The following is a 22,977-nucleotide window of genomic DNA, read 5'->3' as shown; positions in this document are numbered from 1 at the left end:
CAATATATCTTTAAAAAAAAAAAAAAGAAAAGGACTGTCAGACAACCATTCTGGGAAAAATGTGAAAACTTTTACTGTCAAATTAAGAACAGGCAGCAAAAGCAATCTATTCTGTATTTCTCAGACGATATGAAGTCAGGGAGTACCCTGGAATAAGAATTACAGAATCAAATGTGCACAACTGTCCTCTAGCAGGCTATGAATTTACACAGGATTACATGACTACTGCTGACAATACAATGTACTATGTATCTGAAAAAGCAACATGTTTATGTTTCTGAAACAAAAATATACCCGTTGTAAGAAATATCGTGCATGGTATCAGAGTAAAACATGTCAACAAAGCAGCAGTGAGTGAAGGCTGGTGGCCAGTCTGCACCCACACCATGGTACCCCAGTGTACACCTGACGCTCTTCATTTGGTCTTTTCTTCATACTGAGAGTGGACAGCCACAACCCGGAAGGGACTCCTGATCCATTATCGTGATGATGTTTGTGTCTTTATCATCAAATGTGTAAGTCCTTCTGGAACTCTGGTTCCTCCACTCTCCAAAACTAACGGCATACAGGAAGAAGGAAGAAAGGACATCACATTGCCTTAGAATAACTGTCCCTCCCTCCCCTGCCTCAGGGGACTCCGGTTTGCTGTTTCTACACACACAGGGTCACCAGTCTTCAGTCACACACCACGGAGACTTTGGTCTCAAACATCAACCCCAATCAGCACCTGCCTTTCCTGGGAACCTTAATTCAGGCAGCAAAGCAAATTAGTTCTTGTTCACTTTGCAATAATCTCCATGCTTCAGAAAATTCTAAACTGAGGGTTACTCCTCATATGACTTCATGATACAGGAAGAGTACAGAATATTCTCAAGTTTCATGTATTTCAAGGCACTTTCCACCAGAAGGCATGAAAAAGAAGGAACCACTATGTAAAACACAACTATATTTCAATAAACACAAGAAGGAGACCAAAAGGAGACAAAGCAGAAAAACCAAATCATACTGAACGTTCATTATCCCCAAGTAGCTCAGCTTGGTTAGTCTGCTGCAGAGACTAAGATTGCAGTAAGATGGCAACCAGGAGACGCATGTAGAGCACTCCCTGAGAAGGGACTTCCAGTCCACTAGCAGATCACGGCAAAGAGAACACCAGCATCTTAAACCCTCCAGTCTCACATCTTGCAAATTAAGATCCACTGATTGAACTGTAAATAAAACACCAACACATTGTCTTACAACTACTTAACATTTCATGCATGTGACAACCCCATGTACATCCCAACACCCTGTAGATGGGACTTCCCATCACTACACATCTCATACTTTCTAACTGTGAGAACATGCCAAATCGATTACATAGTTGTCATCTATGTAAATGACAATGTGTACACTAATAAAGACACTTAATAATATGCTGGTTATCTGCTGCTTTTTAAAAATGTACACTTTTATCCTCTCTCTCCAACTTCTGCTACATTTCACTCATCAACTATCTGAACATTAAATTTCCTTTACTTCTACCTTGATTTTATTCTCAAACATAAGGAAGGAGACCTAAAGAAAGGTCACATCAAAAATAACTGCTAAAACCCACCATACCTAGAAGGGCAGACTTCTGATGATACCCTCATGACTGAGAAGGGCAGCCAGGGGTTAGTCTGGAGAATGGGGTGCTTTCATAATGACCTGAACAGTTTCCCCTTTTCATCTGTTGCTAACTCTTGGTAAGAGTAAGCCCTGCCCAAAGCTCCTACCCACTGAAATGGAAGTGGAGAGCTGAGGATGCCTCACCCTGCTCCAAGTGAGAGAGGAGAGGGGTCCTACAGGACAGATACCAAAAGAGCAGCATTAAAGATAAGCACAACAGAGATGGCCAGTCAGCTGCCCTGCCTCCTGAGCAGCTCCCATGACAGCAAGATGGGATCAAACCCCAGCCTGTCCTAACCGGTCACTATGCCTCAGGCTATACAAGAACAAGGCAAGCAGTCCCTCAACTTGGCTGATCTCCAGCAGGCCCAAGCACCACAACAACCTGCTCCAGTGTAAGGACTCAGCTGAACGAAGCTGAGTCTAGGTACCGTAGGCAGGCAGGAGCTCCCGCAGACGATGGTGCCCTCGCATCTCCATCATCCTCACCAGACTTGCTGTGGGCCCCGCAGTACTGTGACCAACCTTCAGCACTGCTTCAGCAACGTCCCTCCCTGCCTGGGCCACTGCCAGGAACCCAAGCAGCTTGTGCTCTGAACTACACGTGCACACGCTCATCACCGAGGACACTGACCGACCGCTGTACCATGCCACACCTTGAGGGTCACTTCCCGTCCGCTAAGCAGGGGACAAATGCCTGACAAGAAACAGGAGATCTGCAGCACTGCTGACAAAACAAGAGATGAGAAACTACTCTGCCAAGCTCAAGTGCAGATCAGTGAGGCTGGACACGCAGTCTGTCCTTCTGGGACAGCCTCAGGTCACCCAGTCTTGGCTTGTCCCCACCAACATCAGGGTTGCTCCCCAGGTACACAGACAGGGCAGCCATCCTTCACATGCAGGCACGGCACTGTCACTGTTGTTAGCACAGGGAAAGCATGCCCAAAACCAGGGCTGTTTGAGATGATGAGAACTCTTCAGAGGCTATTTTGGTCATTCTTGAAATCAAAGAGAAATTTTTATTTTCAACAAAACTGCCAACAAGAGATGGTTCATCGATCCACTATGAGCGAGTCTCTCATCACATACAGCACCAAAATATATATTAAAAAAATCAAAACACATAGCCCCGCCCTTCACACATATCTCCCCACCGAAAGTCACACAATCCAAAAAGAAAGGCAAAAACAAATCAATACCTGCACACAAATCATCTTTGAGTAAGGATTTACAAATTTATATATTCTTTCCTATGAGAAAAAAAAAAAAAAAAGGAAAAGAAATAAGAAAGAAAAACAGGGGGTAAGGAGAAACTTGAAAGATAAGGCCTGACAAGACTCCGGAAGATGAAGAAAGCATATGAGCTGCCTACAAGCTAAACAGAAAGCAGAGCAATGATCAGTGCTCCTCTTGCTCTGAGTGGGAGGCCTTAAGCTCAGCTGATACTCCCTAACAATGCAGTACTCAATGGCAGAAGAGAGCTTCAGTAGCCAGAAACACCAGGCGCACTGGCACAGTAAACTGCAGCATGTCCAACTCCTCAGGGTATACCATAGTGCACAGACGGCATCAGACTTCCAAAGAGACAGTGTCTTTCACCGTGGGTTTGCCAGCATTTAAAAGGGCCATTTTCCCTTCTTAAAAGATGCTGGGCCAAAAAAAGTACAAGGGGGAAAAGGTTCTCTACTGCAGTGAAAATCTGTCAGTTGCAACCAGAGGGAGGCGAGTCCTGTGCCGGTGGCAATGCTGGGATCCGTACACAGGCTCTACTTGGGCTCCTCAATCACACCTTTGCTGAGGTCTGTCATTTTGGGATATTTTACTTTCTTCTGATCCAACTCATTTTGTGCCCAGAGTAGCAGTTTCAGTAACTTTGCCAGCTTGGGTGTGGATTCGCGATTTTCATAATCTAGAACAGCTTGGTTAACTTCACTCCATACCTAGAAAACAAGCAACATCCAAAAAAGATAATCACACATGCAGAGCACAGCAAAGTCTATGGATAATAGCATTTTATACTTTTTGACAACCTTCTTACTTGAGAAGCTTGTTACTCATTTAAATAAACATTCGGCCTATAAGTTATTCTGGGGACATTAAACAGGATGAGCTTTCACAGCCTGGCCAGCAATGTCACATCCAGCCTTGAGGTCAACTTAGTGCGAGCCTCTTGAACAAACCGCTTCTGGGGACTGTGAGAGCAAAGAGCAGCACAGCAGGCAATGCAGGCTTCCCCCAAACAAGCCTCAAGGAAACATCTCAAGTGGACCTTCCAGGGCAGCCAGTCCTTCATATATGGTGCTAGGCAAACAGAGCCCCAGGAGAAGAGCAGTCAGCATGTGGGGACCTGGGCTGTCTTGTTCAGCTGAACAAATGAGCAAGAGAAAGTTTCAGAAGAAAATACGGATTTTAAATGATAGGACACCTGCTTTTAAAGAGTTTCTAAGTAAGGTTAAGATAAGTAAGAAAAACTGGGAAAGAAGTTTGGTTACTGTCGATCAGTCACCTCTGCTGTTCCTAGTTTGACAAGATAAAGAGTAGAAATTAGGGAGGGGTTGCCACTATCACAAAGGAGTCCATGAGCGCAGGGCCATCTGTCTCATCCCACATCACAAATGCAGCACACATACCATCTTTTTGGCAGTCCCTCTCTGAGCATCTACAGAGGGTGAAAAGGACTCTTTCCTCTTACTGACCCCTACCTTTTGCCTCTGCATCATATGAAGGAGGTCTCCGAAGGGTGACTCCTCAGGGCTATCAAAGGCCAGCAGGGCCAGTGTGCGCTCCATCTCTGTGAGGCACTCTCTGCTCTCCTCACCCTGCTCTGCCAGCTGTGTCTGGGCGAATTCCAATGCCGCCTCAGTCTCACGTTGGCGGATCAGCTCAATCAGGTGCTGTTGCTGGTCAACAGCAAAGACAGACAAGTTTAGCTAGCACACCCAGGCAAGTGACACTCAGCATGGTCAATGGCAAAGACATACAAGCTTGGCCAGCACACACCTAAAAGAGCAACCCTGAACACTTTGTTCCAGTCAAAAGTAGGGCTCACGAGGCTGAGGGTGCAGCTCAGTGGCAGAGTGCTTGCTCAGTACGCGTGCAAGGCAATGGGTTTGATCCCCAGCACCACACACTAAAGAATATCTCAAAGGAAAGACTTTTCTAGCCCTGAGTTATTAAATTCGCATTTTAAAAGCAAAGCTTCTGAAATACATAAAATAGCAGCTAACGCAAACTGCATCCCCACATAAACTAAAACAACATTCTATTAATGCATGTCAGTCCACTTACTTCTGAGCATCCACAACAGACTGCTGAAACTCACCTGTAGATGAAAGTACAGATACCGGTTTGTGTCTAAGAGCTCTGGGTGGAGGCTGTTGATCAGGGCAATGGCCTCCTGAATCTGACCCTTCAGAATCATCTCCCGAATCTTGATTCTCTCATCAAGTGTTTCTAGATCTACACTTGGTTCAATCCCAGATTCCATTCGAAACTTCTCTGCTGCTTCCTTAAAGCCCTCTGAAAAGAAAATTATCTTCACTGCTAGGAAAGACAGCAGGGAATTGTCCCAGACTTTGTACCTCTAGAAAGCCCAAACACCTTAATTAAACAACCCCAATATGAACCACACTTTCTTAGGGACTTTCTGCTGCTATCTCTGTGATTTATAGGTTATACCCTCAAGATACAGAAATGAAGACTACTTCATTCCTTTTCAAAAAGCTCTAACCACCAGCCCAGAGCTCAGAATGACTGCTGGCCCACTGTGTGGCATGGTGCCTTGAAGGCTGGGATCACAAATCAGGATGCCAGAGCCGCAGAGCTGGCTCCCGGTGAGGCAGACACACTAGCTGTGCCTCCACAAGCCTGCTGTACCTCCATGCTGGCTTCACCTGCAATGACATGGTGACTCCCTCTCTCTAACATCAAAGCCAACTATGGGTCTAGATTTCCTCATCAGCTCTCTAAAAAAATGTTAGCAGAGATTAATTTGTGACTGGGGCACTGGAGATTAACAGAGGGATAACTTCTCATTTTGTGCTTTTAAAAAACCCCTGGATTTTCTCACCCCACCTGGCATTGATCTTCCTTCTCCCAAAGGAAGGAGGATCCAAGTGCAGTTTCCTTCTACACACTCCTGCCCTTCCCCCTTCCCTGTTGGGCACACTTTCTAGAAACAGGACAGAATACTTTACTAGACTGGTTAAAGGACAGCAATTATTTGCAGTTTTAAATCTAGTTCAGAATAGTCTTATTTTCTGAGACAAGAGTCTTGCTATATAGCCCAGGCTGGCCTGGAACTCAAAATCCTCCTGCCTCTACCTGCCAAGTCAGAACAGTTGTAACGACCTTGATTATCTAACTGTAAAATTGTCAAGGCAGCTAGACATGGTGGTGCACCCTTGCAATCCCAGCACTAGGAAACCTGAGACAGGAGGATCTTGTGTTTGAGGACAGCCTGGGTTACATAGTGAGACCCTACCCACCCCCTCAAAAGAAAAAACAAATCTGGGCAAGGCTCTGGGTTCCATTCTTAATACCACAAAGAAATTGTCAAAGGCCAAGAAATGCTTTTTGCCTTCAGGTCTCAGAAACATCCTGTCATCTCCAGGAAAAGCAGTCTTTAATATGATAATTTACAAATGTTAGTTAATGTGGTTTTTGGGTAATCTTATTATTATTATATAATATTCTATATGAAACCTTTGTAAGATACATGTATTATAAGTATTTTCCCTCAGTCTATAGCATAGTTTTAAATTTTCTTGTTTTTTTTCCCTTTTGGTGGGACTGGGGTTTGAACTCAAGGCTTTGTACTTACAAAGCAGGCATTCTACTGCTTAAGCCACACCTCCAGCCCATTTTGCTCTGGTTATTTTGGAAATGGGGTCTCGAGAACTATTTTTAGGGGCTAGCCTTGAAGTGCAATCCTTCCGATCTCAGCCTCCCAAGTAGCTAGGATTACAGGTGTGAGGCACTGGCACCTGGCTTAATTTTCTTTTGCATAGTATTTTTATAATGATTGACCACAACATAACTTTACCACTGAGTTTCAGGGGTAAAGTGCTACTTATACAAAAAGGAAGAACCAACTATGTTCTATTCAAGTGGTGGCATCCTTACACTCAGCCATTACCTGTGACCAGGTAGTTCATGATGAGACGGTTCATGTCTGCTCGCTGGACATGTAAGTTGTTGAGCTTTTCCATCCACTCATCTTTCGTTATTTCATCGGGTTTTTCTGCATAACTCATTCTGATTTATTTCTATAGGAAAAAAATACTTTTAATAATTCGGTGAAGAATTCTATGCCATTGTGACCATTTCAGAAAATAAACAAAGCAATGTAGTAAGAAGTGGGAGAGCAAGAAAATATTTTCAATCTTGAAAACAGTAAGTACATTTGCGCCTGAAACCCAAATGCATGTTTGGGGAACACCAAGAATGGGGTGTTTAGAAAGTAGGATGAATGCAACAATTTTCCCAGAATAAGAGATCAAGAGGTCAGTTGGCATCAGACTGAGGAAGGCCTTACAAGTTGAGGGAGATGGTTAGGTTCCTTACTAAGTGCAAAGGGCAGCCTCTGGACAGTAGTAAACTAAAGAATTATGTGCTATGAGGAATGTGTGAAAAAGGAGGCTGCAACCCTACACCCATCAGACTGACCAATCAGAGAGTCTGACAGTGCGAAGGCACACAGTCCTCTCAAATACTTTTACATTGGTGTCAGAACAGACCACTATGGAGGAAACAGTTACATATGCCTTGTAAAGATACACGTGGTGCCCCTTACAACCCAGTAACTCTATTCCTGCTAAATCTACATTGTAGAAAAACTCATTAGTATGCACCAAAGGTAATCCTGTTCACAGAAGCACTGTTCAAGATGGCAAAAATGTGGAAGACATTCACCCCAATGTTCATTCAACAGGAGCATATTGTCTATGGGATACTGAACCCATGTCCAAAACCCTTAGGCAGGTGCACTGTGGAATTTGTGTACTTATGATATGGCACAAGTTAACCATCTATTTTAAGACATCATCTCCAGGTCCAGGGGAGCATCCCACAATAAGGTATTTTTTTCAGTGAAACGTGTGTGTTCACACTAAGTGTAAGGGAAGCTATTAGACTTTACTAAGTCAGGTTTTACCACCAAATAGATTTTTAAAAAGACTTGGTCTCAGAGATACTTGGATTTGAGAAGGAATTGTGGTTATGTATCACACAAAATTTAATAAAGCAGTCAAACACAATAAATGAAATCATACAGAACCACATGGAAGACTCTTACAAAACAACGCTGAGTGCAAAAAACAAGTTGAAGTAGAGGTTTGAGTATGGCATGAGTTTTGAAAACAAACAAATACAAGACATGCTACATTATATGTGCTTTAGCAACAAATAACTATGTGGAAAAACTGTCTTTGTTTTACACTTTTAAGTAAAGATGTGCAATCTCGCACTTAGGAGGTGGCACCTGTGGGTGGAAGGCAGGATGGTGGCACCACAAGGGCAGCTATACCAGCTGAACTCCAGGTGGATGCTGAACACCACTGCCTGCTGCCCTACAAATTGAGGGAGGTGGTTAGGTTTTCATACTTCTCACTAACTTATACCTTGCAGATATTTCTTTGTACACAGCAATGTACAAGCTAATTTGCTTCAGTATATTAAAAAAAATTAAAAGAAGGCTCTGGTTTCTGGGCTGACAATGGGATCAATGTTGGGTAGGGACAGCTGAGCAGCAAGTCCAGCGAGGAGACACCTCAGCCAGAAGGGACAGTAGATCACAGGCACCCCAGGTCAGAAAGCTTTGGCTTTGGAGCTGATGGCAGCTACTGCTAGATTAAATGTGAAGAAACAAGTGAAAGGCAAGAACCAAAAACAGTCAGAGGTTTCCAAGTGTGAGGCCTTGGAGGATGGGGCCATAAACAAGGAGGGAGGACTAGGAGTGGAACAGGTTTGAGGAGCAGGGCAAGTCTGAGTGACTGAGAAAGGCAGCTCAAGAAGTCTAGCAGGCATCTAGATTACAGGTCTTGACCCCATAAACATTAATTAGGGGAACACCACCACCAAAAAACTCCATGCCAATATTTAAAGCCAAGAGTACAGCCAAGACCACCTTGGGTGAGAGTGACAGGGGCACATTACTTGGGGGAGTAATGAACTTCAGAGAGCAAGAAGAGCTGGAGGGCCAGCAGAAGCCTTGCTGGGAGGTGGCAGCGAGGGCGGAGGCACAATTGGGAGGCGCTGTGCAGTCCCGATGCCGCTCCTGTAGCTACAGGTCAACTGCAAAACTGGCCCAGAGCAAACTTGTATGCACACCACACAGATCAGGTAGGGACCCATCTGAAAGATCCCCACAACAGACACCGTCCTCTCCGCTCCCACGTGGGGAGACCAGGCCTTTGCGTTTCTGCAGGAGTCGGAGCCCCAACCTCCAGCAGTCACACTGTGGACAGGCTCCCAAGCCCGGGGACGACCTAGGTCTTCACCGGCTCGGTCCCCGCGTTAGCGCAGTCGTTATCAAGTCGCTGTCGTCACAGAGGCAGACACACATTTCCCGTAACCATCCCGGTGCTGGCTGACACCCCTCGGACCGCAAGCCGCGGCCTCCCGCGCGCTCCCCTCCAAACAAGACCGCCCGCGCCGCGCCGCGCTGGGCACGAAAGGGAAGCAGAGCGCCTAGGTCTCGACTCCGGTTCGTGCCTCGGACCCCTAAACTTCCCTCCGGCACAGACAGCCCAGTTGGACACCGGCCTCCGCCCCCAGCCCGAGACCACCGGCCCCGCGGAGACGCCCGGCCCGGCCATCCGGGTCCGCCGCGGCCATCTTACCGTGCGGATCCCGCCTCCCGCGCGACACGGTCTGGGCGGCGGCTCCGCGGCCGCTCCCGGGGCAGGGGAGTGGCGGCGGCGGCAAGAAAAAGAGGCGGAGGCGGAGGCGGAGGCCGCGGCGGAGGCAGGGGCGGGGCGGGGCGAGGTGCTGGCGAGCAGACACACCGGCAGCCGCCCCTCCGACACTTCTCGCGAGATCGCCAGCCGACAGCCAATAGAGCGCTCCCGTAAGGGGGCGGGACAAGCGTCCGCCGGAAGTTACGTCCTCCCTCAGCTTCCGTTCTTGCGCACAACTCCCCAGCGGTGCCCTCACTCTACGGGTTGGCGCGAGAGTCAAAAGGTATCGGCCGCCTCCGAGCAAGATGGCTGCCGCGGAGGCGTCAGGATACGGAGTTTTCGGGACGGGATGGCGACAAGTAGACTGAGTCCAAAGCGAAGGTCCCAGCTCCTTTCCAGTCGTTCGTGTGAGGCGGGGAGGCATGGAGCGGGGCGGGAAGGGCTCGGTGCCTGAGATGAGGGCGTCCCTCGCTGGCGCCCTGCCAGGCTCGAGTCCCCGCGGCCCAGGGAAGGCCGCCAGGCGGGAGCTCTCGCTTCAGTGGGTGGAGGCGAGTTCCTCGGACTAACTATGTGGACATTACCCAGTGCGTCCTCGCTTGAGGCTAGAGCAGTGTTCCAAAGGGACTCTAGGTCCCGGGGCGCGCACGGCGGGGACCCACCCCACCCCAGGGCGGGTTTTAAGAGCTGGCGCTATGCGCAGGGCTGGTGGATCAGGGCTGGAGGTGGTGTATGGATATTTGCAGATTTACTGCCCTGTTTTTGTCTGCTGGAGACGAATGCAAACTCCGGCATTGCAGGGGGTCATTGTAATGTTAAGAGATGCAGTAGCGTTTCTGGAAGAAATGTTCAGAGGCCTAGGCGAGATGGTTTGGTGTGATTGCTTAAACGAGTTTTGAGAAAGCGGTGTCGAACATTTCCTCACAGAAGCTAAGTCCAGTTCGACAAATAGATGAACTGTAGACATTTTCCATTACCTGAACGAGCTAAATCTGCTTAGCTCATTCAGAGTTCTAACACAAAGCTGTTTAAAACACAGGTGCAGTGCGGCCAGTGACATAGTTGCAGTGCTTAGCCCCTGGGTAAACAGTTGTTGAATGTTAACTCCCAAGGATGCGAGGGGGCGCCCGAGGGAAAAGCTTGAAGCCAATACCCTAAGGAGAGAGAATAGTCCACTCCGAAGAGGCCTTGTGTGGGTGATGGGTTGGCTGCCTCCACTCCCAGCAGCCAGCCTGTTGCGTGGTGGACTGCTCTTCCTTCTCTATAACCCTGCGTAGAACCTGGCCCCTGTTTGGTGTTTTCCAGCCACTTAACCTTGAGGCTATCATCTTTGCTCCTTGGATTGCCAATGTTTTCCTAGACATGTGCCCATTAAGTTCTGCCAGCTCACCTTTGAAACCTACAGGAAATAGGGTGATCTCCAAAGCCATTTCTCTTTGTTTTGTTCCCTTCGTGCCCTTCAGGAACTCCTCGGTTGCTCACCTAACATGAGCATAGCTAAAAGTCTCACCTTCCCGCTCCTAGCACTTTCTACTCCCAACTATCTTACCTTCTGTGGTTCTGCACTGAGCACTTTGTCTCTGGCTCTGACGAGCTGGGTCCTACATAAAATCCTTCCCTCCGCTGCTCAACAGAGATGGCATTTTCTTGGGGACTTCTTCCCTAAACACAACGGGATTCAGAGTCTCTAAAATATCCCTTCCTGGTTCTTAGCACCCTATCTGCTGATGGCTCACAGTATGTTCTGATTTGCTATAAAAGTAAGGTTCACAAGGGTGGGACAAAACCTGCTAATAGCTGAAGTGTCCAGTACATAACAGGAGCCTGATAAGAATTTGTGGAGTAGCTGAAGGAGTAAATGAGTGAATGGTAGTGGTACTGAGGATGTGACCAGAGCAGCAGTAGCAGAAATGGAAAGAGAAGACCTTCAAGTGGTGGGAAGTGGACAGTCATGGTGATTGACAGTTTGTGGAAGCTAAGGGAGAGAAGTCTACAATGAGGCTCAAATGTGTAGCCTAGTGGCCATGTGGTGGCACCCACTGAGGGAAGCGATCATGATGCAGAAGGTGGAAAGCCTAGGGGTTTAGCTTAGTGGTAGAGCACTTGCCTGACATGCTCAAGGCCCTGGATTTGATCCCCAGCACTGGGTGGGGAAGGGGGTTAAAATAAAAAAGGTAGGACACTGGAGGGAAAGGTGATAGCTTCAGCGTGAGCCAAGTTAAATTTGAGGCGCCTGTCTGATGCATCTAAAGCGCAAATGAAAGATCAGGGATGGAAAGTTGATGAATTCAGAGACAGACACATAGACAAGGAGTGGATTAATTCCATTATCTGCAACATGCACTCACTAAGGATGAGCTGCCCATGGAGGCAGCAAAGAAGGGGAAGAAGAGCCAGGGCTTAGAGGATTCTCCCCAAAGCCTTAGTAGCAAGAAAGAGCAGGGGACAGTCCACTTGAGTTGTCAGTGACAAAGCAAGGAGTTGAATGACGTGGTGGTAATGAGAAACACTCAATTACAGAGGGAACAGTGAGGAGAAAAGACAGCCAGGGCCCAGCAGCAGTTACGGAGAGCCATAGTCACGAGCAACACTGAAAAACAGGTGAGGGAGCTGAGGAGGAGTGCAGCAGTAAAGGATCATTTCCAATTTTTAGGCTTCTGGCACTTGGGTTTGTAAGGTGGAACCATCCACTAAATAGGAAACATCAGTGAAGAGCCTGGGTTTGGAGGGAGGGGGTGTCAAAAGTCAGGAGTTCATTTATGTGTGTGTTGGGTTTTGAGATGGTTTGGGGTTACAAGTGAGGGTGCTAGGGAGCAGGTGAATGGATGGATGCAGATCCAGGCAGAGATAAATGTAACTGTAACCAGGTGTGCATGAGGTCTCTGCAGAGTGTATGGAGCAAAGACAGGAGAGACTGAGCCACAGCCCTGAAGACACCTATGTGCAGTGAGAGAGCAGAAAAGAGCTGGGTGGGTCAGGGACATGGCCACATTGATTATCATCTGGGGCACCAAGACATCGGCCTGGTAGGTTCAACTGGCTGAGCTTCCTGTGTGGCAGAGGTGGGCTGTGGGAGAGGGTCTGGCCATGGCTGGCAGGTGGTTAGAGATGCCACTTCTGCAAGCCAAGGTAAGGCTTTTAACCTGAGTAGTTTCAATTTGAAAGAGATTAGCATTTCTTTAAGAAGAGCTGTGTTAAAAGGTTTGTTTTAAAAAGGAAGAACATTTTGAAAATAAAATAGCAATGCTTCCCTTAGATCATAGAGGTTCAAAAACCAGGATATCACCTGTGTCTCACAGAGCTACATTATCCCTGTGGGCGTTTTTGCTTTACTGTCTTACCCTACATTCTGGGGTCTCTGGCTTCCAAGCCTTATTCTAGATAATCTATGAACCCATCATTTGTTGCTGCTCAGAATCATTGACACAAGTAGGTTAGTAATACTTACATCCCAATTTTCATAGCCTTTCACAGTAACTGTTTTAAAGTTTCTTAGCAAAGTGTTGGAAGGAGTAAGGAAGGATTTTACTGCTCACCTCTGCTGTTCTTTTTTTTTTTTTTTTTTTTGTAGTGCTGGGGATTGAACCCAGGGCCTCACGCATGTTCTCTGTGCTACACAAATTCTGATACTATGTGCAGGTTACAAATCAAGACACCGTAAAGCACCGTTAGTGGGGATTGTTTGATATGGTTGCCTTTCCCTCTTCCCTCAGGCACTGCTTAGAAGTTTTGTTGTTTGGATAAGAATTATGTTTGGATTTTTTTTTTCCCCAGTAGTGGGATTTGAACTCAGGACCTCATGCTTGCTAGGCAGGTACTCTCCTACTTGAGTCACTCCACCAGCTCAAAATGTACTTTTTTTTTTTTTTTTTTGGTAGTACTGGGGTTTGAACTCAGGGCCACACATTTGCTAGGCAGCTGCTCTACCACTTGAGTTACTCTGCCACACCCGATTTTTTTTTTTAACTTAATGAGGTTGGAACATGAACTGGATGTAGCAGTTCATGGACTAATAGGAAAGTCCGAGACACCACTTTGAGAAGCGGTTACTTGATTTATGCAGCCAGCTCAGAGGACACAGTTCATGTTAAGCTAGATAATGCATTTCTTGTTTTTGGCAATACTAGGCATTGAACTCAGGACCTTGTGCTTGCCAGGCAGGTGCTCTACCACTTGAGCCACACAGCCAGGTGTGTTAAATTTGATTATGCCCTTTGGAAGTGGCTGGCCAGGATTTGATAATACACTTACTGATTTAGGATTTGACCTTTTTTATTTAACTAAAAATATATAAATTTATCTATGTGCACATTTGCATTACTGTATCTGTATACATCTTAAGGGTATTTTTGCATGAGCACAATTGTGATAAAGTGACTGGGAGGGAGGAAGAAGCACTGAGTGGACACAAGCAGGTTTTTGCTTTTTGTCCTTTCTTGTTTTTGCAGTGCTGGGGATGGAACCCAGAGGCTCGCACATGTGAGGCAAGTACCTACACTGAGTTAGACCGCAGCCCCACATTTACTCTCTAAAGGAGAAAAACTTTTATATGTTTCTGTCTCTCTCTGTTTCCCGCTCCCCAATTTCCCTACACAACCATAAAAGGCAGTATCTTTGGCCTCTCACCTTTTTGTAGACAGATTTGTACAGATCTCATTTTTCCTGTGGACACACCAGTTTCTAATCTTTAGAAGCATTTGCTTCACTTTGGAACTCAAAAAGATTCTGGTATTGGAACTGTAACTTACGCACCTTGATTTTGTTGAAATTCATAATAAAACGAAAGTACCTTTCGTTGTCCTTCTGGAGCCCCACTAGTTCCACCTCGATTGTTCCCACTGGTGCCTCCTTCAGGTACATTTCTTTGCATTTTCACCTTTGAACAAGAATTAATTAAGACAGTACAGGTTGAATATCCCTTATGGAAAATGCTTATACCAGTGTTTCATATTTTGGACTTTCTTTGAATACTTACATATATATGAAGTGAGATCCCAGGGGTGGATGTCTCATTATGTCTAAACACAAAATTCACTTATTGTTTGAGCCTGAAGTAATTTTATAAAGTATTCTCAGTGTGTCTGCATTTTACTATGACCCATTGTGGGAGGTTGGGTGTGGAATTTTCTACTAGTAGCATCATGTCAGCTAAAAAGTGTCTGATTTTGGAGCATTCGAATTTCAGGTTTTTGGATTAGACTTCAAAAAGGGTTTCACTTTTTTAAGTGTTTTCAAAAAGACCTTTAATTGCAGCCTGTACAAATGTACTTTATCCTTTCCCCTAAGGCCCCACGCTACAGAAGCATTGTAGTTGGGTAGAAAGGGGCAAGAATGGCCTCTTGCCTCATGTGACTAAATTTACTTTTTCTTTTTTTTTTTTTGAGACAGGGTTTCACTGTGTAGTCCAGGCTAGCCTCCAACTTGCTGCCCTCTTGCCTCAGCCTCCAAAGTGTTGGGATTATAGATGTGCCCATCATGCCCGGCTTCGAATGTCCTTTAAAGAATCTGATCTTTCTCCCTATATTCACCAGCTGATTTAGCATGCAGTGTTCTGTAGTGTTTCTTTCTCCCTTTTTCTCTGTTTCATATTTTGTGGTGTGATTAGCTTGTAAGGGCAAATGGTTGACTTGTGCACATTGCTTTACTTTTAAACTGCTTTTCTGTCAAAATCTGAAAGGCATTATTTTTGGCTTTTTTATTTGATGTATTCCTTTAAAGACTGTCGAGATTAAAAACAATCATAAGAAATACAGTTCTTGATGCTTGATGTTTATTCAAACATTACTTTCATCTGAAGTTGGCTTTATTTTTCACTGAACAAGGGGAAAACTAAGACATCTCAGAGTAGCACAAAACATTCTCAGAGGCTGGAACAATCGGCATGATTCTTGACTCTGTGAATGTGTTCACTCTTGTTTATATAATAAAAATAGAATTTTATTATAATGGGAAAATATTTTTGTTACTCTAAGGATCTCTGGAAAATGACGGGAAAACTGAGAACAACACGTCTGGACTCAGCTCCGTGTTTACATGCGCTTCTTTTTGCCTTATTCGTATTTTGGTGGGGGGGGCAGTACTGGGGCATAAACTCAGATCCTCATGCTGTCAAGGCAGGAGCCATGCCCTCAGCCCCACCTTATTTGTAGATTGTCATAAAAGTCCACAGTGCTTTGTCTTAAGTAAACTAGAGGCTAGAGTGATCAAAGATCCATTCCATGCTGCTTTTCTAGTTAAAAGTTAGTACTAAGTGTCTAGTAATGGTCAAAGCCAGCTACAAATATTCAGTGTGTATAAATTATTAATACACCATTAATGGGGTGATTTCCTTCTCCCATCTTACTTCCCTTTCATTTTCTGTTCTTTTGCCTAAAAGACAGAAAATGAGTGTGACTCTCAGTTGTTGTTCTGAACATGTAGGCACAGCTGACTTTCTGTTGGAACACAGAGTTTAAGTTCTAATACTAAATTTTCTGTGCATTGCTTTGTTTTTCTGCTGTTTTCTGTGTGTTCAGCCCCCTTAACTGTTGTCGTCTGCTTCTGACACAGTTGATTCAAACAGCATCAGTACTTTGGCAGTTTGCCTTTTCTGATGCTGTTACTCAGTGGTGCCTTACTGACAGATCTGGCTGAAAGTCCCCACATCTTTTCTTTAAAGGGGAACCAATGAGTAGTGCTTTACTCTGTGAGTGGATTGCTCTGTGCAAGTAGATTTATCCAAAGTTAACTGTTGGGGCTGGAGATGTAGCTCAGCTAGTGGTACAGCACTTGTCTAGCATGTGGCAGGCCCTGGGCTCAGTCCCTAGCACTGCCATCATTCAGTCAATAAATAGTTCATTATTAAAGTTATGTGCTCTTATATAGTGTAAATAATAAAAATTTAAAAATTCACCAGTTTTTTTAAACTCCAAAATCATAATTTAGCTTTTCTTAGCCAAAAGAAAATACAGCTGGCCCTCTTTGTGAATCAAAAATATTCGGACCAGGCTGATGGAGTGGCTCAAGTGGTTAAGAGCCCCTTCCTTGTAAGCATGAAGCCCTGAGTTCAAACCCCAGTGCTGCCAAAAAAAAAAAAAAAAAAAAAAACAAAAGGGAACGTAATGAAAGTAAAGTTAAAATGACAGAGGCAGAGATCAGGAGGATTGAGGTTCGAGGCCAGCCCAGGCAAACAGTTTGTAAGACCCTATCTCAAAAAAACGAAACAAAACAAAAACCACACAGAAAAAGGATGGTAGAGTGGCTCAAGGTGTGGCCCTGAGTTAAAACCCCAGTACCAGGGAAAAAAAAATATTCAGGAGCTAGGTGTGGTGGAACATGCCTGTGATCCCCGCACTTGGGAGACAGGCAGGTTGATTTTGAGTTAAAGATCAACCTGGGCTACGTGGGGAGACTGACCCTCCCCCAAAAAATTCTGGGGGGAAACGAGTCTGGGGAACATGTAGACTTTTTTCTCATCATTCCCTAAAGCATGCAACATAGCATCCATTTACATAGCACTGACATCGTATGAGGTATTGCAAATCATCGGGAGATGCTGTGCAAACTGTGCTAGGTTCTGTGGAACCTACTCAACCCTTTAACTAGGGGCTTGAGCACAGACCTGGCACAACTATCCCTGGGGGCTGTGATTCTCTCTTCACACGCCTTTTGATTCCACTGTGTTAAAAGCGGAGACTCAGAGTGGCAGGCCCAGGGGCTGCTGGATCCGGGCAAAGAGGAAGAGGAGGCGCCCGCGTGGACGGGCTAGGCAAGAACCAGGAGGTGGGGGTCGAGGCTGCCGCTCGCTCCGCCCCTCCAGGCCTGGGCTCTCCTTCCCTTTCCCCACTCCCACCTTGTCGCGTGCCCCTCCCTAGGCGCCTGCCACTTCCGCCTGCTGTTTTCATTTGGAATCATGTGTTCTGTTGGGCCGCAATTCCCACGAAAGACGTTCGCGCGGCCATGTTAAGTGGGTTTTGGTTTTGAGACAGGGTCTTGCTTTATGTAGCTAAGGCTGGCCTAGAATTTGGGATCCTACTGCCTCGTTTCCCAGTTGCTGGGATTACAGCCTCACACCTGTAATACCAGCCGTTTTTAATTTAAAAGGATTGTAAACCGCATCAGCGCCTCCAGCACAGCGGACCACCTAGTGAGCTTCCCGCCCATGCCTCGCCCTGCTGTGCCTAGTCGCTGCTTCGGGCTGAGACAGCTGGCGAGTTTGTCTTTTGATTTTAGTTTTAAAATAAGTTTGTTTAGGAGGAAGTACGCTTTGACTAATAGAGTTCATTCAGTGCAACAAAGAAACCCAGACTAAATTCTCTGCGTTTCCCTCAGAGAGCAGCTGCTGGGAAGGCAGTGGGAGGGCGACCACCTGGGCTTCTGCCTCTCCCTCTCCTGGATTGGTTCTCTAGTTGCTGAGCTTTTTGTGCTTCTCCCTGTTTCTTCAGTGCCTTTCCTCTGAATGCCCAGCCTGACGCTGACTCCAGAGTTCAAATATTGCAGAAAGAACCTCTCAGCCTAAGAATGGAGAGGCTCCATTTAGAGCACCCTTGTAGGGAGATTTTCTGTGGCCCTCATCCTCCTTGGCCTTGAGTGTGAGCTCCCATTCTGCCAGCAGCTTGACCAAGATCACACTGCTTTTTTCAGGCTAGTTTCAACCCCATCTGTCTGGCTGCTCAACTCCCAGTACACCACATCCGAGGGCCAAACCTTTTCTCAAGGAAGGACACAAGGAAGAAATGTGGGCCCTTCTCCGCCTGATTTCCCCTAAGGTGATCCTGATGAATCTCATCCCCAGAAACCAGCCTGGCACTACAGTTGGGAGTTTTCTTTTGAAGAAAACCGCCTGTTTCAGAAACTGCGAGGTGTTTATGAGAAAGCAAGCCTTCTCAGGCTCCAGACTCCTGGACGGAAGCATCCGAGGCCCCCATTGTGTGGGTGTGGCTTTTTAGACTCGGGCATCTCTTTGCTGTCGGAACGGGGCTAAGACTAGAGTCCAGAGGACGCCTTCCCAGGAGTGTGCTGCTGTGCGTAAAGTGGAGGCAAGTAATGGGGTGAAACCCTAGACCATGGTTCTAGACATTAATTGCCCTCGGACAAGGGGCCAGAGCTTGGTGCCCTTGGGATGGCAGCTGCCCCTGTCCATGTTTCCGTAAGCATTTGGGGACAGAGGTGACGGAGCGAACAAAGGGGAGCCAAGTAGGTGGAAGGCCTAAGAGCCGCCAGGCCTGTGCTTTCCTGGCACCTCTTCTGTCATTCTGAGGGAAGCGGACGTGGCCCAAGAGGCAAAGGCTGTTTCCAGCACGAATGAGCTTGGCCTCCCTGCCGGGCACAAGGGCACAATGGACTTTCCCCTCCTGATAGCCCCTTTCCCTCGTCCTTGGGCAGAGGTTCACACAGGAGCGACCATCCCAGCGGCTGGAGCGTTTAAAGTGAAATGCTGGCCAGAGTGCGACCCCAGGGGGTGTTCCGGGAAAGCCTCACGAGGCACCGACCCCCGCTTTAATCTCTTGAGTCAGGAACCTGGGGCGGCGCAGACCCGGCGGGCTTCCAGGGCGACGGCAGGGGCGGTGGGCGCATGCGCGCGGGGCGGGGCCTGGCTGCTGGACGCGCTGCCGGCCTCTCTAGCCCCGCCGCGTCTCTGTGGTCGGCCTCCCTGCACTCCGTGCAGCCCGCCGCTTTAGGCCCGCCGCGAGAGGGCGCCACTCTAGCACCGCCGTCTCTAGCCTGCGCCGGTCGGGCGCCGGGCCGCTCTATCCCCGCGGCGGCGCAGGAAATGGCTGCGGGACCCCGGCGACCGCGGTGAGTGCTCCCTGGCGCGGCGGAGAGGCGGGCGCCGCGCGGGCCGCACTCGGGATTGGGACGGAGCCGGCGCCGAGCCCGACGGCCGGGAGCCGAGGCTGCGCGGGGTCGCTACTGCCGAGAAGATGGCGGCCGGGAGCGGGCGGGTGCGGCCTCCAGCCCCGGGCGCGCGAGCGCCGGCCCTCGGTTCGCGAAGACGGGGTGGGGGTGGGGGTGGGGGATCGCGGCTCCCTTGATCCTGCGTCGGTGGCGGGTGGCAGGGTCAGCTCCTGAGGCCGAGGAGCTCGGGTTCGGCGCCTGCGCGGCCTGGTTTCCGCTGAATCACGGGCTGTTTGGTGCGGCCCGGGTCGGGAGCCGAGCGCTCGTGCCGGCCCCTGGTGTGAATCGGTGTTGCCCACCGGTCCACGCGCAGCCGCGGCGCTTCGTTTCAGCGGGCTTTGGGTTCCCGAGCGCTCGGAGGCCACTTGCCCGTGTGGCTGGCAAGGAGTGGGTTGGCGCAGATTCGTCCCAACAACGGGGTTCACGGGGAAGAGAGACCGCCCGTCTGATTTTGGAATCCTGTGGATGTTCCATTTTCCTTGGGTTTCCTGCTAATAGGTTCCCCTTGTTAGTATTTGATTAAATTGAGGTTCTGTCAGGCAAAGCCTGTAGCGTTCTGATGAGAGGGCACAAGTGAAAGACAAAGTTGTGTAATTGGCTGCCAGTCCCCTGCTGCACAGTGCGTGTGAGAGCATCACAATGGCTTGCAGAGGACATTGTGCCATTGGGGGTTAGGGGATGCTCAGTGAGATCCAGGTGGGCCCTGAAGACCAGGTGGAGTTGCCTTCTGTGAGCTTTGGCACCCTTTTCTCTTGTCTGCTGGTACTGCCTTTTAGACTACAGGGCCCTAATTTCCTGGTCAGTGCTAAGCAGTCCAACCAAGGGAGTGCTTTTCTTCAGTGTGTGTGAGCTTTCCCCAGTCTGTTTTACACCTGTTAATAGGACATGTTTTATCCTGTAATACACCTGCCCCATGATGCCAAGTGACTTCCATTTGGCTCTTAAAGAGCCAAATTTCCATGTTTACAGGCTAGCTTTTCTGTTGCTTTTGGGTCTCTGCACTGTGGCCCATGTCCTTGGCCCTGTTCCTCTTAGCCTGGTGAACTCAAGTCCATTAAGAAAGTTTTCCCTAAATGGAGTCTTTTGAATTTCTTAAGTTCCTTATGATATGTAACAGCCTCTTTATGACTGGTGTAAATGATGTATCTTAATTCAGTCACAAAGGTTATATGATTAACAGCTAGTGGTTGCATGCTCATTGGGAAAGAGAAGGTCAAAGCACAAAGTCTGAGTTGAGTTCATTTCGTCTAAATGCACAACTTCTCCTGTGAGGCAGGCCATGTTGCCCAGGCCTCCTTTAATTTTCTGAGTAGCAATTTTGAGGGTAAGTTGACAAGGAAAGTTGAATAGGTAGATGTATAGACTTTTGAAGAATTCTGTAACTGTGACTACGGTCTCTGTAGGTGATGATCATTCTCTGTGTAACTTATAAGGCAGATATTTCTCTTGAAGGAAGTGTCAAGCATATGTGCTGGAGTTTTGTTTTTCACATGCTGATGAGAGATATTTAAGAGGTATTTAATATGCCTTTACAAAAAAGTAAATCAATTTTTTTCTGAAACGAAGATAGCTGTAGTGTGTTTGGTTTACAAAGATAATACATATATAGAAAGTTTAAGCAGTATGTAAAAACAGAAAGTAACACCAGAAAGGAGTCCCACCTTAGAGCTGTTTGTGTGTTCATGATCCCTGTGCAAATGGTGGGGATGTTTAGAGAATTTGGCTGTCTTGTGGGCTGGTCGTCACAGCTCTTTCCCTGTGTTGTGGACTTCTCTGTGTGGCATGACTGTTGAAATGCATCATCCTTTACGTCTTAGATAATTCCATTATGTGGACGTCTCTCCAAACTAATCACCTGATAAGTGTTAGTTTGTGTTCAGTTTGTCACCTTTTGGGGAAACATAAATTGTCTGCTAAGTCAAAGGGAAGAAATCTCACCCTCTCCATGTGAACAGGCAGGGGTGACACTTGCTCTTTTACCTGTGCCTAGCATTTAAGAGACTCTTGGAAAATATTTGTTAAAGAAACTCAATTCAGAGGGCCTGTTTCTCCAAACCCTTGGGGACAGAGGTGTGCTGTCATTTTGGAGAGTGACATTGGTCATTTGTTGCATATTTGCCAAGTGTGGTCTGATTTGGCATTTGACCCAATAAGAGTTTCAAAAAACCTTTTAGGTAGCATTGTCCCTGTTTCATCAATAGGAAATTACTGCCCAATACACCAAAGAATGCTTGGCAGCTAAGATTGAAGACTTCTCACACTTGCCTGTCCAGGAAGGTCTTCCTGTGGTCCCTTGGGGTGGGAAGAGCTAGTTACAGGGCAGGATTTCTAGGAAATTTGTACCGAGAGATCTGTTCCCTGAAAAGTCCTCAGGCCCTTGCCCCAATGGAAATGCAGAGTGGTCGGGGCTAGCCAGGAACTCTCTGGAGTTGTTAGATTGTAACTTAAAAGAAAATGTTGTCTCTTTTAGAGTTTGTCTTTAGTAGTGACATATTCTTTCTTGTCACCTAGCCCCACCCATGTGGTACTGATGAATAAGTACTGGGAAATTGCCTCTTAAATAGGCTTGAGTATGGAATTCAGGTATACATGGATGTGTAAAAGTTGATACAGGAAATCCTCCTACTTGTGCCTGAACTCCTTTGTGGAAAGTTTGAACATTCTCTACTCTCCCCCATCCCCAACAAATAAAACTAGATATTGACCTCCAGCAATGCCAGCAAGGGAAGGAAGATTCTAGCTGAAATACAAAGTTAATTTCTGGCATGAGTTTCCAAGGCCCCTAGGCTGGAGCTGGAGCTCCCCATGGCATGCAAGATGTAGCTCCACCTTGCAGAGAGCAAATGCTGTGAGAGGTTTGGTCTGAACTCAGCGGCATTCAGTCAGTGCTATGTGGGTATCACCCCAATCGGAACGGGAACGGGGGAGGTATGTGCCAAGTACTGCAGCAGTCCTGGAAGCCCTGGCTGGGTGGAAAGGGCGTGTCAAAGGGCAGCCCTTTCAAGTGACATCTACCATCTCAGAATGTAGGGCCTTCTTATACTCCTAGAGATCCCTGAGGGCCCCAAAGAACTCTTGTTTATTTAAGCTCTGCCTGTTGATACCATATTTAGCATTAAAAATAAGACACTTAAACTTTCTATTCATTTTATAATACTTAAAATGATCAGCCCTTACATATTAACCATATTTTATGGGACTTATTTCCCAAGTTCAAAACAATTTAATGAGAAAGGTGACACGGTTTTTTGTAAATCTCTGTCTGGCTTAGCTGGCAGCTGTTGGTTTCTCCCATCTACTTCCCCTTCAGGTGGTACTGTCATTGTCATTTCGCTTCTGGAAAACTTGTCAGTATAGCTCTGAAAATGATGATGAAACTGTAAAATGCATTAGTGTTGTGTGGTAGTTTTGATTTGGGGACCCACACACCCTTTGGTAACTATTGCTCTTGACTATTGATTAGAAACAGTCCTGTTGAGAGTCAGTTTTAGAAAATAATGGATTCTCAACACCTCAGAAAGTAGATTTCTTTTATGAAGATAGGCAGTGTCTTTAA

At 47.0% G+C, this 22,977-nt stretch overlaps 2 protein-coding genes across 12 annotated transcripts in view; one reads left to right on the top strand and one right to left on the bottom strand.

Moving 5' to 3' along the window:
• Positions 1-48: 48 nt before the first annotated feature.
• On the bottom strand, positions 49-9,686 carry Gid8 (GID complex subunit 8 homolog). 2 transcript variants are annotated; one of them, XM_020173756.2, is made up of 5 exons: positions 9,492-9,686; positions 6,788-6,917; positions 4,973-5,169; positions 4,353-4,550; positions 49-3,590 (listed from the first exon to the last, which is right to left on the bottom strand). In XM_020173756.2, exons 2-5 carry the CDS (start codon positions 6,903-6,905, stop codon positions 3,417-3,419), a joined length of 687 nt encoding a protein of 228 aa, XP_020029345.1. In that variant the 5' UTR covers positions 6,906-6,917; positions 9,492-9,686; the 3' UTR covers positions 49-3,416. The 2 variants fall into 2 exon arrangements, with proteins under 2 accessions (XP_020029345.1, XP_020029346.1); XM_020173757.2 differs by lacking the exon at positions 9,492-9,686 and adding an exon at positions 8,806-9,472.
• An 82-nt stretch (positions 9,687-9,768) lies between these two features.
• Dido1 (death inducer-obliterator 1) overlaps positions 9,769-22,977 on the top strand; it is a 53,056-nt gene continuing 39,847 nt past the window's right edge. For 2 of the 10 annotated variants that reach the window (XM_074075101.1, XM_020173759.2), the window contains exon 1: positions 19,202-19,322. The gene's annotated coding sequence lies outside the window, so the exon portion shown is untranslated. The other 8 variants (XM_074075098.1, XM_074075097.1, XM_074075100.1 and 5 more) reach the window with 8 other exon arrangements.

Source organism: Castor canadensis, chromosome 5 (genome assembly GCF_047511655.1).
Source record: "Castor canadensis chromosome 5, mCasCan1.hap1v2, whole genome shotgun sequence".
Taxonomy (NCBI): domain Eukaryota; kingdom Metazoa; phylum Chordata; class Mammalia; order Rodentia; family Castoridae; genus Castor; species Castor canadensis.
The sequence above is the reverse complement of the archived record's forward strand: the minus strand, read 5'-3'. Positions and strand labels throughout refer to the sequence as shown.